The sequence below is a fragment of the Patella vulgata genome, chromosome 1, assembly GCF_932274485.2.
Source record: "Patella vulgata chromosome 1, xgPatVulg1.2, whole genome shotgun sequence".
Classification (NCBI taxonomy): domain Eukaryota; kingdom Metazoa; phylum Mollusca; class Gastropoda; family Patellidae; genus Patella; species Patella vulgata.
The window spans coordinates 41,463,623-41,480,745 of NC_065879.2; the positions used below are offsets into that span (position 1 = coordinate 41,463,623).

The 17,123-nt window shown below is 35.5% G+C and overlaps 1 protein-coding gene across 4 annotated transcripts; it reads left to right on the forward strand.

Moving 5' to 3' along the window:
* Positions 1-805: 805 nt before the first annotated feature.
* Positions 806-14,562, forward strand: LOC126821625 (myo-inositol 2-dehydrogenase). 4 transcript variants are annotated; one of them, XR_008789108.1, is made up of 9 exons: positions 813-1,013; positions 1,748-1,983; positions 3,318-3,388; positions 5,202-5,310; positions 6,819-6,946; positions 8,018-8,256; positions 11,628-11,793; positions 13,263-13,438; positions 14,214-14,562. XR_008789108.1 is itself a non-coding variant. In XM_050550089.2 (8 exons), the coding sequence occupies exons 1-8, from the start codon at positions 915-917 to the stop codon at positions 13,364-13,366; spliced, it is 1,152 nt and encodes a 383-aa protein (XP_050406046.1). In that variant the 5' UTR covers positions 813-914; the 3' UTR covers positions 13,367-14,093. The 4 variants fall into 4 exon arrangements, 3 of the variants coding, with proteins under 3 accessions (XP_050406056.1, XP_050406046.1, XP_050406063.1); XM_050550089.2 differs by lacking the exon at positions 14,214-14,562 and having other exon boundaries at positions 13,263-14,093; XM_050550099.2 differs by lacking the exons at positions 13,263-13,438; positions 14,214-14,562 and having other exon boundaries at positions 806-1,013; positions 8,018-8,327; positions 11,628-11,766.
* Positions 14,563-17,123: the final 2,561 nt, after the last annotated feature.

Consider the following 17,123-nt stretch of genomic DNA (forward strand, 5'->3'; position numbering starts at 1 on the left):
TCACCAATTATTCCTATGCTGGTTCGTCAAGAAACAATTAAGGGTTTTTTTTATTGGGTGTTGTCTAACTTAGGGAAAGCCCCGGAAATTTTGGTTAGACTTGTGAAATATTTACTCCAGCTATGGATAGGCTACCTTTGCTTGTAGAAAGTTTCAGCCATGTAACTTATGACCTAATGTTTAGCTCCTTGAGGGGTACTTTAAGGTTCTGCTGTGGCTATATGCCTCAGCAGTGCCCGATCTGACCAGTTGATTTTTCTCGTATGGACACCCACTACAAATCTAGGGGGTCAAACCTTTTCTAACTGACGACCATATTATTTTTTAGCTCCTGGACTATAATGATCGAGACTAGAGTCTAGTTAGACAGGAGACAGAACACCAATTAGTTCCCCATTGACTTTAATGTTAATTCTCGTCTCTAAGATCGGCTATAAATTTCCCCAAAATTTTCGTAGGGTTGAACGCTTTCTACCACAGATAGCGCAACATAATGTGCCAAACTCTTGCTCAAAAGCAGGTACAGGGATCACTATAGAAAACGTGGGTACACAAACTGGAAGTAGCATATAACTAAACATGCAACTGTCAGCTTTACAGGTCAACCTAACCAACCGCTTAACTCTTGTATCCTTCCGCCTCAAAATCATGAATATTCACCAAAACCTAGCAGGAGATAAAAATGTATATTCAGACCTCCTTCTTCAATTCTACACTAAAATGTCAACTGATATCGCTGTGTAAAAGGGGAAAGGGAGAGAAAGACTAAAAATAACGTTGGCCTATACTTCGGCGTAGGAATAATTGGTAAGCTGTGTGCATAAACTGTGTTTCTAGTTCAGGTCCGCAATTGAGTTCACCTACCGGGCTAATAATAGTGCAACTGAGTATAACAACAACGGTTATATAGTAAAATGACTTCTATTCTAAGGAGACTGTCGCCATCGTTTCTACAAAAGTTAAAGACGGGATCAAAAAGGAGAAGCCTTGCAGTATATATACAGCGATTTCAAGTACGTATTCCATTTAGCTTTCTAGTGTATACACATACACTGTGATAGCTGTGAACGACCTATTTTGACCGATTTTCTAAATCAGGCGTTAATCTAGCTATCTTTTCACAACACCACAACTGACCATGACATTAGTAGGAAAAGGGTAACTGTGTAGAGCTTCCACGTATTTGTAGCACAAATATAAATAGTATACACAGACAGTGGAATGCATAAGTACACTATATCAATAATAGTTCCAAATTATAATAATGATAATAGTGATGATAATAATAAGCATAAGTATATGGCTCGGAAGGGACAAAAAAAAAAAAAAACAATGTCCCGGGTATACAACGGTGTGCCATAAATATGATCCTTGACAGTTTAAATTTGGTGAAGAGTGGGCAGAAATGCTGCGCTCGGGGTAAAAATTCACCCAGCACATTACATTCATAAGTACAATTGGTTCAGAAAAATAAGACGTTAAACTCTATTTCGTTATAGTTTATAACCGAAAATAGGACGTTAGAATCAATTTCGTTATAGTTTATAACCGAACATAGGACGTTAAACTCTATTTCATTATAGTTTATAACCGAACATATGACGTTAAACTATATTTCATTATAGTTTATAACCGAACATATGGCGTTTAACTCTATCTAATTATATTTTGTAACCAAAACATAGTGTTTACTTTTTACTTTCATAACTTCGTCTAAGGTCTATCTACTTCATTCTTTTTTACATAGAGATCAACTGATGTTTCCCAAAATGGTAGACGGGAGAAAATGAAATTGGGCGTATTGGGTTGTGGACGAATTGCCTTCTTACATGTACCAAACATTCTAAGTATTCCTGGCTTGGAAATAAGCTGGATACTAGATAACAACGCCGACCAGATAAGCGCTCTAAAAGAGAATTTCTATCTAGAAGATGTTCAATCTTACGGCACTTCTGATTTCGATAGTCTTCTGGATGATAACACGTAAGTTATTAGACCTAATACCAATTCAAATTTCGTTGAGCTGTTCTGGATATACTTCGAGATCTATGTAATATTTTTCAGGATGCCAAATACATGGAGCAAGGCCTTCATTATCTCGACACGGGTGCTATATATTACAGTCAGTATTGATATATATCACAGGTTTTGGTGCATATGATTCATGTTAAAAGGACATCAACCTACATACCTTATTTATCTATAAATAATATCAGAGGGGTTATTCTCCCACATTATATGTAAATAAACAATCACAATGTCATAATATAGTTCAGATACCTGCAACATAAAACCAGTCCAATCCAGTTTACCTTGAGCATAATGTTAGTATTGCAGTTAACTGCACTAATCTGCAATAACTCATAGTTTTAAAAATGTATTATCTAGCGCACGCTTGCGCACGACACATGACTGGTACGGATAGGAAAGAACAAATCGACTAAAACAGTGAGAATGGGAACATAGGTTTAAGGTACTTCTGCAACACCCGCTGCCATCATATTGGTGAGCGTCAGAGATCACAGTCACACTAACGCAAAGACTAAACTGCTGCCTGGTCAAACCTATGTGACACTTCCCATGACCACTGTTACTTTGTTGTGGCGAGATTCCCTCTCATGTGAGAAAATGTGTCAATCTTCCCCACTGGCAGACTACTTACGGGTTCCATTCTCTTATACTTGTTTAGTCAGGAAATGTAATTTGGATTTTCCCATCCTTGAAATTGACTAGAAACATGGTCACTCTTTTTGGCAAAATCATATCGGATGTTCTGAGAAAAGTATGTTTATTCTGCTTTGTGCATGATGCCCATAGTTTACACTGTGACACTCTACCTTAATCGGTCGACAGTACACACAATCAAAAAGCTTCGTGACTTAGCAAAAGGAAATCAGTATTTCGGAAAGGGAAATCTGGGGGAGATGGCTGACACGTGCGTACCATACCCACTAATGGTGATCCGGTGACGACCGTAACACTTTTTAAATAAGTATATTGTATAAATAACCTATAGTCTGTGTGGGTTAGCTGTCACCAGAGTCCCCCAGGTTATGAAGTCTACTCAGAATAAGCAAGTCTAATGGATGATCTCGGACATATGCAAACAGTATTTTATAACCAAGTTGCAGAGTGTCACCACAACATTTTTACTAGTCCTTACCTTTCCATCGCACACTCGCAAAAATTTATACTGTTAAAATTGATTAAACAGTACAAAAGAATACAATTCAGTAGGGTTCGTGCATAAAAATTGAAAAGAAGCGTTAATGGGCATCCCTTGTCTTCTGTTATAGTATCACCTCTTTTGATTGTAGCTTAAATGGAGTTGTTATTTTATCTTCAACGAATACGCATACAGATTATACATGTCGAGCTTTGAAGAAGGGTAAGAGTTATCGTCTCTTCACACTGAGTGGATTAGAATTTAAATAGCATATAAAGTGAATTAGTCCGTACCGGGGACAACCATTTGATTTTTTAACCGAACACCTGGATTTGTATTTTTATACGCCCGCATGGAAATGTGAACGTATATTGCCGTCGCCCCTTCCTTCCGTCTGTCGGTCTGTCCGTCCGTCCGTCCTCCACAATTTCTTGTAAACACTTTCACGCCTAAAGTTATTATCCAATCTTTATATTTATATGCTCCCTTCAACTTTGTTGAATCTTGTGAACGCTCTAACGCCAAATCCGATCTTTGTGAAATTTATATGAATCATTTAAATTAGTGAAACGAAGAAGCCTACTGAATTTCAGCCATTTCCGTTTATTACCTCTAGAGTTATGGCCCTTGTTTCACTTTATTGAACCTTGTGAAAGCTCTAACACCAAAAGTTATAATCCGATCTTTGTGAAATTTATATGCATTATTTACATTAGTGAAACGAGGAAGCCTATTGAATGTCAGCTATTGCCAAATATTACATGCAACTGTCGGCCCTACAGTTATGGCCCTTGTTTCACTTTGTTGAACCCCGTGAACGCTGTAACTCCAAACGTTATCATCCGATCGTTGTGAAATTTATATGCATAATTTAAATTAGAAGCCTATTGAATTTCAGCAATTTCCGTTTACTACATCTAGAGTTGTGGTCCTTGTTTCAATTTGTTGAACCTTGTGAACGCACTAACGCCAAAAGTTAATATCCGATCTGTATGAAATTTATATGCATCATTTAGATTAGTGAAACCACGAAGCCTATTGAATTTCAGCAATGCACAATAATTACTTCAAGCGTTATGGCCCTGGTTGCACTTTATTCAACCTTGTTATTGCTCGATTGATGAAAGTTATCAAATATGTATGGAATTTATATGCATCATTTAAATTTGTGAAACAGAGGTCTATTGAATTTCAGCAATTTCCGTCAATTATTTCTAGAGTTATAGCCCCTGTTTTACTTTGTGTACCTTGTGAACGTTAGAATGACAAAAGTATTCATCCAATCTGTATGAAATTGTTATGCATTATTTAAAGTAGTAAAACGAATAAAGGCTCTTGTTTCAGTTTTTAAATAATATAATAATCTGATCTGTATGAAATTGTCTTGTAAAAGAATAAATATGCGACAACCCTTGTCGACCGCCCGAACGATTTAGCTGCTGTGGGCGTATGTTTCGTTGCCTGGCAACCTATTTTGCCATCTCATAGAAGCTCTGTATGCATAAAAATAACATTGCGCCAGTATTTGGACGAGAACAGTTTTTCTAAATGCATGAATATTAAATTTAGCTCTGTTTCATAAGGTAATGTTTTGAACGGCTCTAGCTATGACGAAAATGGCATCTATTATTCGTAGATCTTGTTTGCCTAGGGTTTTGAAACTTTCGTTAGGGGCATGTTCTGGTAATATGACGAAATGCTGACAGGTCTAGTAGGTTTCTAATATGGAAGAAATAGGAATGAATCTGATTTTTTGTGTATTGTTTGATTTGGTATTTGTGTCACTAAAAAGGATTTAAAACGGTGAATTATGACATAAGTTTTGTTATATCGATTTAAAACTAATTTTTCTGTATGTAAAGATCATGTTGCTGTAACTGGAGCAAAGACATAAACTAATTTTTAAATTAAATATCGTGCACTGCGATATTACCAATGTGTTGGTAAAAAAAATGTTTCTAGTGTAAGAAAGAACATGTATTGCTGAATGTTAACACTGAAAACATTTATCTAATACTGATACTTTATTTTATAGGTAAAGCTGTATTTGTCGAGAAACCTGCTGGTGAATCAGTAGAAGATATAGAGTTATGTTACAATACAGCCCAACAATACAACACTCCTTTATTAACTGGATATAATAGGTATAAATATATATTCTCAGTGTTATCTTGGTAGTATACAGGTAGTATCACCTTTTTCAGGTCATGGAATGATAAAAGAATTGTTACAAAGTCGTCAAAGTTTAAAATTGCGAGAGGGACAAATACACACATTTTTATACGCCAACATAGAAATATGGTCGTATATTGCCGTTGCCTCCATCTGTACGTCCGTAAACACGCCCGTCCGTCGTCCACACTTTCTTGTGAACACTCTACAGACTACATTTATCATCTGATTGTTTTGAAATTGATATATGTTGTTTACATTAGTGAGATGAAAAAGCCTTTTGAATTTCCGTTAATGGCCCTTGTTTTACTTGTTAAACCTTGTGAACGCTCTAACGACAAACATCATCACCCGATCTGTATGGAATGTATATGCATCATTTAAATTAGTGAAACGAAGAAACCTATGAAATTTCAGCAATTTCCTTACGTCTAGAGTTATTGCGCTTATTTCACTTTGTTGAACCTTGTGAACGGCTCTAACAACAAAAGTTATTATCCGATCTGTATGGAATTTATATGCATTATTTAAATTACTGAAACGAAGAAACCTATGGAATTTCATGAATTTCCGTTAATTTCTTCTGGAGTTATTATATCCCTTATATCACTTTGTTGCACCTTGTGAATGCACTAAAGTTATTATCCCATCTGTATGAAGTTTATACAGATCATTTAGATTAGTGACACGAAGGTCCTATTGAATTTCAGCAATTTCCAATAATTACGTCTAGAGTTACTGGCCTTGTTTAACCTTGTGAACATTCGAATAACGAAAGTTATCATCTGATCTGTACGAAATTTATATGCATCATTTAAATTAGTGGAACGGGGAATCCTATTGCATTTCAGCAATTTCAAGTAATTACTTGTAGAGTTATAGCCCTTGTTTCACTTTGTTGAACCTTGTGAACGCTCGAATAATGAAACTTATCATCCGATCTGTATGAAATTTATATGTCAAGAGTTATGGCCCTTATTTCACTTTATTGAACCTTGTGAACGCTCTAACGCCAAAATTTATCATCCGATCTTTGTGAAATTTATATGTATTATTTAAATTAGTGAAATGAAGAATCCTATTTAATTTCAGCAATTCCTGTCAATTACTTCTAAATGTATGGCCCTTGTTTTACTTTGTTGAACTTGTGAACGTTCAAATGACAAAAGTTATCATCCGATCTGTATGTAATTTACATGCACTATTTGAAATAGTAAAACCAAAACGCCTGTCGAATTTCAACAATTTCTGTAAATTACTTCCAGAGTTAAGGACTTTGTTTCAGTTTATAGAACCTTGTAGAAAATTATAATCTGATCTGTATGAAATTGGCTTGTAAATAAATGCCTCCAATTATCTACAAAAGAATAAATGTGCAACAACCCTTGTCACCCGTCGGGCGATTATTAAGCTGCCGTGGGCGTATGTTTCGTTGCCTGGCAACCCATCTTTTTGCTATTCTTTCCTTTTATATTTGTAGACGCTTTGATCCAACTTTCTCTAGTCTTCAGAAATCCTTTCATGCTGGTGATATTGGTGATCCAGTATTTATTAAACTTACGTCAAGAGATTGCCCAAGACCATCTTTAGACTTCCTTAAGAATTGTGGTATGTTTTGTTTTTGTTTTGTTTTTTTTTTGGGGGGGGGGGGGGGTTGTTGTTTTTTTGTCTTTATTGAAGATATCTATCAATGGGTTTTTACTTACAGTACATCTATACACCGTTAGCTATATAATTGTAAACTATGCCCCGGATGTCTTTTCCAGAAAAACTATAGCTTTGCATTTTTTTCTCAAAAAAATAATTATTTTATCCAACAGTTTCCCCTTTTCTTTTTGTCTTTGCTCATATTTGTGGAATTGAGTTTCAGAAAATCCAAGCGTAATTTTATGAATATCATATTCTGACATATTACAAATGGAAGTAAATTGATTTCAAACTAATTTAGTCCAACATATGACACTTTCTCTGATATTTTACCTAACGGTAAGCATAGGGCTCACAAGAAAACAGTGTCTTAACACTGTTATTCCTTATGATAATACAACATATCACAAACCGTGGAACGATGAACGTATAATAAGTATTTTACATAAGTTTCATTCAAGCTTTCTGGCTTACAAAAATGTTCATAACTGCCTCGGGATCAGTGTCGACCAAGAGCAATAACTCTATGACCCAAAGTGAACGCAGACGATTCTTCATTCGTGCAAGAGCGGAGAAGAACACTCCCCACTACAGAAAGTCATTGCCGCAGCTAAGTAAATTCTGACAGCAATATACATAGGTTAATTTTGACATTAGCATTATGGCCAATACTGATGAATACCCAGCCAGCAAATTTAACGCGCTGCACAAGAATCTGTTCAAAAATGAAAAGAAAACAAATGTCTAATTTAGTTGGCCTGTGCATAATGACACCGATGAATGATGGTTTGGCGAGTGCCTATGGACTTACGTGCATCGAGCCATTTCCAGGTCAAACAGGTACCTCTATCGCTTGGGGGGGGGGGGCTATTCGCGGACTCGAGAACTCCTTCCACTGGACTCGCCCCACCCCCCACCCCCGCGCCTCCCTGTCCCTACCTTTTCGTACACGGATTTGTTTTATTGTTGGACATTTTCTCTCTTTTTTGGGGTCCTGCAGATTTGCAGGATTTAATTTTAGTATTATTTCAGATACAACTGGTTGCAACATATTGTCTGATCTAGGCATCCATGATATTGATACGTTGGTTTGGTTGACGAAGGCTGAACAACCTGAAAGTATATTTGTTCAGACACATGCCCATGATGAAGTAATGAATAAGATGGGTGTGGATGACGCACTAATGATGATGGTGAAGTACAAGTCCGGGCTGATTGCATCTATAGATGTTGTCAGAGATTCTGTTTATGGATATGATATCAGAGTAGAGGTGTGGTTCAGAAAATACTATAATAAATAATTACAGACTTTCCTTTTAACAGATTTACCAGCACTTTAGTGGTAAGGCATAATGTCTACATTTCTAAGGACATCCATGGTGGGTGGGGAAAAATAAGTCTGGTTTTAAAACCTATTATTATAGTATCCTAAATGGAAATAATGTGTAGAATTTGCCAACATTCTAAATGACATTCCCGAATGCCTATTTGTCCAAATATGGTGTAAGGATATTAATGCATGGCGCGACTGCATCATTTTGTCTCCATATATTGTTAATAATACTTGACAGTGGGGTGGATGAATGTACTTTTTACCATACAAAAATGAGAAATCCATAACATTTTTATGCCTCCTGCATGCTTTTTGTTAAACTTGTAGTATGTAAATACAATGCCACCTTTCACTCATCCTACATTTATTTATTTGACTTGTGGATATTGTATCTATGAAACTACAGGCCGGATTAAAACAAGCTTAATCCCCTGGTAGTTTATTTGTAACTCATGCTTTAAAGATTCAAAATACTTGATTTGCATGTCATTTGTGCTGGCCCGTTTTTGGCATAACAACACCCTGTGCAAACTATTGTTAGATTTAAACTATATATTTATTGAAAAGAGAAGAAAACCGAATCGGAACTCCAAATGTATCATTTCAAATACTCTTAAAAATTTATAAAAGTGAAATAGTATGTCAGCCCTATGTTTGTAGACCTGGTAAGGGGCACATTGCAAAGGTGAATATTAATAGCTTTAGATAGGGAAAAATCAGGCATTGGCTTTTTCCTACTCCAAATGCTTGTAAATATCATTTTGACCTAACAGAATTTTAAACCATCATCGAGGTCAGTAGATTATCTAACCAACATGTTTCGTACGTCGTTCTCAATTAAACAGGCAAAGTAAGTTATTAGAAACCGATTATCCTACTCCGTTGCGGGGGATTTTAACAAATTTTTATACCGGAAAATTAGGCATTCGCCTTTTACTGCATTATATGCTTGTAAATATTGTTTTGACCGTGAGCTTACTAATCCGATACAAGCCTACCAAGTCATAAATGAACTTCAAGGTCATTAGATTATCTAACCATTCTTTTCATAATAATCTGCTAATTGGCTTGATAACACATTTTAGTCTATTATAGTCTATTATTTTTTATTGATCTTTTGTTCACTTGCTACATTTTAAAATCTATAGATTTATCATTATTCGCTATCTTCATATTATTGTTTTTATCCAGATCATATTATTGTTTTTATCCAGATCATATTATTGTTTTTATCCAGATCATATTATTGTTTTTATCCAGATCATATGTATCTAGGTAGAAATCTGGTTTGAGTAAAAATAAGTCGAATATCAGACATCCACTCACTATTGAATAATCGAACCATCTCTTAACGCCGAAATTACGTTGGTCAGCAGGCCGGAAGGTGGTAACCGGAGATAAAGGATAGTTTGACTTTACACCAGGCTCGTAGCTAGCCCAAAAATGTTAGGGGGAGGGGGGCAATGGCTTCTGGGGACGCCGATGTACATACATTTGAAGGTCCACGGCGAACGGTACCGTGGAAGCGCCTCCCTGGAAAATAGGGTTTGCACCTGTGAAAAGGAACTATGTAAATGACGGAAAATTTCAATTTTGGGGCTGAATTTGCGATATTGGCGTATATGATATAAACATTTAACATTATATTTTGATATGAACATTATGAAAATTTGAAGGAAGGAATACGACTTTACTCATAATAATTTATGAGTAAAAACGAAAAGTTCGAAATCGCGTTAAAGTGCGACTTGTTTGAATTTTGAAGATTATCACGCCTGGTGCGGGCTTGAATCAATCTCATCCCCTTCGTGAATTTGACCTTGAAAATTTGCTACAATCTCCAATTGGCTTTCTTATGGTAGATTTCTTCGGGCTTCGGTATGCGGTCGGTTCCTTGATTGGGCGCCCATGATCTCGTCGTAGGCGGCCCACCAATCTCGGCATGAGGCACCAGGATGAGGCACCTCACCAATCATGCCGTCTTTGACGCCCCATTGATCAAGTCGTGGACACCCAGCCAATCTCACTCGGCACTATGCATTATTGTAACACTAGTGATGTTATCTACGTCTAGGAATTAACGACAAGTGTTAAAAGATATTAAATCCAAGTTTATTTATGAACTACAAAATTCATTTCATATTCAAATAGAGTCAATAATAATTAGGGTAGAAACTGTATACCGATTGATCACAGATCAACACTTTAGAATAAAGTTAATTAAAAGACCAAGAAACCCCTTACCTTAAATCACGTTTCCTACGTCTCTCCAAATCCGAACCTGAACTGATAGATTTCAGATCTGTATTTATAATTTCAACAATAATGTGGAATTGAAAACTCGTGATTGGTATAATTTAGTTACTTAAACTGATCTTTGAATATAGTGTACCAATAGTTATACAATTTCTTGACCCAAAATAAAAATAAAATACATTGAACTCGCAATGTTACATTATGTGCGGCCATTATGTCATTATTATAAGGCGCCCCACCAATCATGTCATTATGGGCGCCCCTCCAGGATAAGGCGCCCCACAGATCACGCTGTGTTTGGCGCCCCATCAATCACGTTGTGGTGTTAATTAATCGTGTGATTCATTATGAGGTGCCTCACCATTTGCCGGGCACCTCATATATAACGATATGATAGGCGAATGACATTGTGGCGCCCCGCTAGCTACAGGCCTGTACACAACCGCCACATACATGGTTATATCCTCCCATGCCAGTGTACTCCACTGCCTCGGCATGTAATATTACTAAAATCAACTTGAATACGCGTCATACTGTTGATTTATACATTTTTCGACCAGTTACAGACTGACCTTTCCTCAACGATTACTATCGGTGTTGTTAGATCTAGTATTTCATATATCTACATTGAATTATGGCCACTCTTTACCACCCGTTCTCCATTCGTCGTTAACCAATCCTTGGGAACACGGCCTTGTTGTCATTCACCATTTAATGTTTTTGTAAACACATGCATTGCTTAGATTAGTGAAATAAAGATACTGTCCTATCAAATTTCAGTTTATTTTTGATCAGCTCACTCTTAAAATATTAATTATCTTTCATCATATGCGTTCTTTAAAAACAAGCAGTGAATTACTATCTAATTTAGCTGATTATTTCAGAGTTATGCCGCTTTATAACTTTGTCTTTTGAATGCTAATACCTGTCGAGAAGAGACCGGTTTTTGTGTCTTTTTAGTAGTAATACTTGTTTAGCATTACCTGATTGATATGAATACGATATTCCTCATCATCTAAGTCAACTTTATAATTGTAAATATTATTGTTTTAGATCTTTGGCAGTGGCGGGATGTTGTCAGGAGATCCACAAAGAGAAGTATCGCTAAGGACGGACCAAGCAGGAAAATGCAATACGTCATCATTATTGTACAGTTTTAATCAACGATTCAGCCAGGCCTATCGTAATGAAATCGAGCATTTCATACGCTGTATAGAAGGTATGATGTCTTTTATGAAGTGTGTGATTGTGAGTGTGTTTTGTGATGGAGGTGGGGGTAAGAATCTAATGAAATGTTGTTTTCACTTCGATTATTTCTTTGGTCACTCTATTAATAGCCCAAATAAGTAATACACATTCATTGGAAATAGGAAAGAGAATATTATCCATTGCCAATTAATAAATAAAGCTAGTAACTTAAATAATCATTTATTCTACCATTTTATTGATAAACTTTATGAAGAATTAGAAGTAAAACACTTTCTGAGATAAAAAAAACACGGAAAAAGACGCGGGCAGTGGATATTCCGAAAATTTAATTAGGCTTCGATATTTGTAATAAATAGTCAGCAATTAAAGACATCGTCTTGTGAATGCAATGAATTCTCCTCCGACTTCGGTTGCGGTGCTAGGTACTGAGCGAGAGGTAAGTCACGTGACACAAACAAGACCTCTTTTGATCGATTTTTTATAACCAGGATATTCCCCGACAGTTGCAATGTTTTGAGAAGGATTTGAAGCAAAATTATGATAAATTAATTAGTTTGAATATGTTTTTAGTACAAATATATCATCACACAGTTTGTACCCGGGAATGTATCTTTACATTTATAACTTAAAATTACACTCCAAGAAATGTATATATGTTTGTAACTCACTAACTGTACATATGTACACCATTGTATAGTAAACATAAGATTTAACTATTTTATATGTTTGGAGAGAACTTATATAGGCCTTTGCCTGTTGTTCAATCCAATTCAGCTTATTGAATAAAATATTGTTTAAACTAATAGCCCAATAAATGTCGAAGTTCGGCGTGTTCTGGGCCTAGCCTATAGTGAAACCGTGATATCTGTTTGCTCGATAAATGTAAAAGTTAAGCGTGTTCTGGGATAATTGCGAAACTATACTAGTACTCTTGGTCTTAGTTGTCTGTAAAGATCAAAATCTTTCAAACGATTTCGCGAATGTGTCTATGGCACAAGATAATGTGGGATAAACAACGGGAAAATAAAACGAAATGAAATATTGGTATAATTTTTCAGTTAGTTTGGGGAAATCCTTCGGTGCTTTGATTGATTGAGGGGTGTGTACGGGGTTTTAAAAATGTATATATAATGATTAGGACGAAACCAAAACAAACACTGACTATTAGGATTGAAAGCAAAACAGGCACATATGTTGCTATTCGGGCGAAATACTCTCTCTCGAAGTTCTATTAGACATTACAACATTGACCCACTATGTTCTATACCAGATCTTATTCGAGACATTCATTTTTGATTCAACTGCGCCGTCGATATAAAATACATTTCCAAACAATCTATTTAAAATACTTACGTTTTCACAGGAACTATTTTCATTTACCAATAATTTTACTTCAACCTTTAACAATGGCATTTTTTGTAACTCTCGTGGGTACATTTATTTATTAATTCAACCATTAATGTCATTATTTCTTTTCAGGGACGGAAAAACCATTGATAACAGCAAAGGAGAGCGTGCTGACAGCAAGGATTATTGAAAAGGGACTGGAGTCATGGAGAAATAAAACAGTTGCATATTTTTAGCGTGTCTTCCCGAATTATGAATACACATTATAATAATATCAATTGTCAATTGTTCCCAGCTGATATTACCCAACTTAAAATTGAAATGATTATAGAAATTTTATTTCTTTTGTAAAGGTAGAAGATGCTACAAATGGAAGCATGTATCAAATTTTCAATCATTGGATTTATTATCCGCTTTGTCATTTCTAGAGAATTGCATTGTCAATTTTTCCCAGCTGATATTACCCAACTTAAAATTAAAGTGATTATAGAAATTTACTTCTTTTGTAAAGGTAGGAGATGCTACAAATGGAAGCATGTATCAAATTTTCAATCATTGGATTTATTATCCGCTTTGTCAGTTCTAGAGAATTGCATTTTCTTATTTATTTTCACGGTTCAGATTGAAATGTGTAGCCAACTGCATAAAATTATGCCTTAAATTTTAAAAAGGTGCTTTCCGCTGGTCTAGACAGGGTCAATTAATAATTTAACCTTCAAGTTAAAATGTTTGTAAAGAAGGTTGAAATAAGTGTCAAAAATGCACAGGTGTGTTTTTTGTTCAGAGTTGTCGACCTTGGGTTATTCATGTTTGATGGGAATAAACCCAAAGCATATATTTGAAAAATATATATATGTATACAAGTTTGAAATAGAAATTTCCAGGTATATCTACATTCTTTATAACAGATATTTAAATCTAAGTTCATCTGGATATGAAATTAAAAAATTCTTAAAACTTTTAGTGTATGCTGTTTGTTTCACAGATATAGGTAAGGCATTCTTAATTGGAAACACATAAAATACAATGGACTTTAACGTCTTACTGTTCTGCTCTGACTGGACTAATGACTAATAAAGGCAGACATACGTCATACAGTGTGCTATGAGGAAATTTTACCACAACAGCGGCACTTCCCTTATTTCGAATTCCAACTGCCAAGACAAGACAAATAACTACAGACATTGCAAGCAATAACCAATAACTATCAAATCATGATTCAGGCTTTACTCAAAAAATGAAAAACAAAGCACAATAGAAATAATGCGACCAATCTTGACGGCGATCGTCTCCCAGATGGCGTTTGTAAACAAGAATTCCATTGGAAGGTTTTGTCATAACCATTCGCTTTTGATGACAATGTGGCCGTGGTCTTATGTTTATCCTATTATTTTATGTCATTTTGGTAATAAATAACCATGTTTTAACAAAACAGCTTTCCTTATGTCACAAATAAATACCAGACATACAGACAGCTTGAATTTCTCAAAAACAATGAAAAGAAAAAAACACAGAAAGCCATTAAAGCAGTTGATATATTGACTGACCGACGTATTAAAAAATAAAATTGATTATAACAATCTGCAAATAGCCCTGTTTATAAAATGGCAGATTATTAAAATAGGTCCATATTTATGAGAAAGTAATTATTTCTACAACAATGTATGTTCTGATATTCTAGTTATCTGTCTCTATCACCCAAATTCAGCAAATAATAAACCCAACCTAATGTTGCCAAATACTATCCAAATATTACCCGAAATTATCAATTGATAACCTAATACTATCATCAAATATCAGTACATTTACTACAAAGAATATGCGATGGAGGTCAGAGCAGTTGGTGCTGAAAAGTCAGAACATGCACCCAAGGACAAAATAGACCCCCCCCCCACACACACACACACACACACAAACACACACCAATTAAATTTAATGTTCTTTCTAGTCTCTTTGACTGGCTTTAACCCTTTCATAAATTGTCGTTGTGCTACCAATGATGTTGCACAATTTGCAACGCCTTTCCCAAAAGCAAGTATGAGGTTCGCCATGTTACCAACTTCTTATTATGTTATATGTCTGTCTCAAAATCATGAATATTCATCAAAACCTACCAGATAATGCAATTTCAAACCCTTTGTTTGCTAGATCCTATGCAATATGATTATTTTGCATACCTCTAGTATTATTATTATTATAATAATCATTATTATTATTATTATTATTATTACAGCATATTTATAGTGCGCCCTTTCATATAACATGTTTAAGGGCACTTTACAAAGTGACAATGTAATTATAAATAAACAAGATTATGGACATGTTAACGATTGTATACAGAGTCAGTTAAAAGCCTGATTAAATAAATGTGTTTTAAGTTGTTTTTTAAAAGAATATAGAGATGTACAACATCTTAAACTAAATGGTAGATTATTCCATAAAACAGGTGCTTGATAACTAAACGAGCGCTGACCATAAGAGACTAGTTGAACAGTTTTGGACTTTAAAAGAAGTTTATCTGATATACGTAATGTTCGGCCAGGTGTATAAAGTTCTAAAAGATCTGAGAGGTAAACAGGAGCTAAATTATTTAAACTTTTAAAAGTAAGTAATAAAATCTTAAAATCAATTCGATACTTAACAGGTAACCAGTGTAAATTATATGAAACAGGAGCGAATTTCTTAGTTAAAGTAACAAGTCTAGCTGCAGAAGTCTGTACTTTTTGTAATTTATCTATAAGCTTTAAAGGTAAACCAAGTAAAAGTGAAGTCAAATTATCTAATCGAGAGGTGACCAGAGAATTAATAAGTACGGTTACAAATTTACGTATTTTACCTATATTTCTGGTATTAAAATAGCACAATTTAGAAAGTTCTTTGATATCCATTTTCTAATCTCACTAATACAGTTCTCAAGTTGCAATTTTGATAAATTGAAAGAAGATGGACAATTAGGTGTAAATGAACTACATAATTGAGTATCATCGGCATACAAATGAAAGCTGGGACCATTTTTTCTGACAATATTACCTAATGGTGACGTATAAAGGGTAAATAAAATCGGACCAAGAACAGAACATTGAGGAACCCCAGATGACAAAACAAATTCAGACGACGATTTACAACTAACTAAAATAAACTGTTTCTACCCACAAGATAGCTTTCTAAAAGACTTAATCTTAAGTTTGAGACAGGTTTGTAATTTTTAAAAACATTAGGATTCAGTGTAGACTTTTTAATCAAAGGGGTAAATTCGAATCATGTTTTTCAATAAGGAACTAATACCTCGCATGAATTATACTCAAATCTTCAAAGCCCCCAGGACCCGAGTTCACAAAGCATTCGCAGACTTAAGTTAAGCGTTTACTCAACTTTCAATCACTGTTTATATATATATACTAAGCAGCAAAAGAAACGTCAGGTTGGTATGTTACTCCGAATAGACGCATTGCATAAAACCTGCCAAATTTTTTTATTGGATATTTGTGACTACATCTCCAACTTTACCTGAGCAATAAGGCTCCTTCCCAAACAGAGAACTGAACTCAGGTAATGTTCTCAAAAACGCAACCTGACTTCTGAGATGGTAATGTGTTCTCCATGATTTTCATGTAACTCATACTGCACGTGCTGTTCACCGGGACCTGCCCTATAAAATGCACCCCCATACCTGGTTGAATCATTCACACTACGTCAACAGCATGCCACGACTCACGACAGCTCAGAGGGACCAACCGCTTGGGAGACTCGACACTGGCACACTGCCCAAGCCGTTGCCTATCACCTCCCGGTCAACGTTTTAGGGCCACCAACACCCCGGATGATCGCCCCGAACTGGTAGACCAAGGGTTACCACAAGGCGACAAGGCCGCCATGTTGCGCGACAGCACGTTCAAAATATCTTCACACAGACATCTGAGATAGCACGTCAGAGAGTTGGAACGCATGGAAGACCCATCAATACCGATATAGGGCGCCAACGTCTCACCAGAG

Excerpts from the sequence above, each read along its gene's own strand:
- LOC126821625 (XM_050550089.2), top strand. The coding sequence starts at position 915 with ATGACTTCTATTCTAAGGAGACTGTCGCCATCGTTTCTACAAAAGTTA. Across the intron at positions 1,014-1,747 it reads TATATATACAGCGATTTCAA|AGATCAACTGATGTTTCCCA; the intron begins GTACGTATTCCA and ends TTTTTTACATAG. Across the intron at positions 5,311-6,818 it reads TTATTAACTGGATATAATAG|ACGCTTTGATCCAACTTTCT; the intron begins GTATAAATATAT and ends TTATATTTGTAG.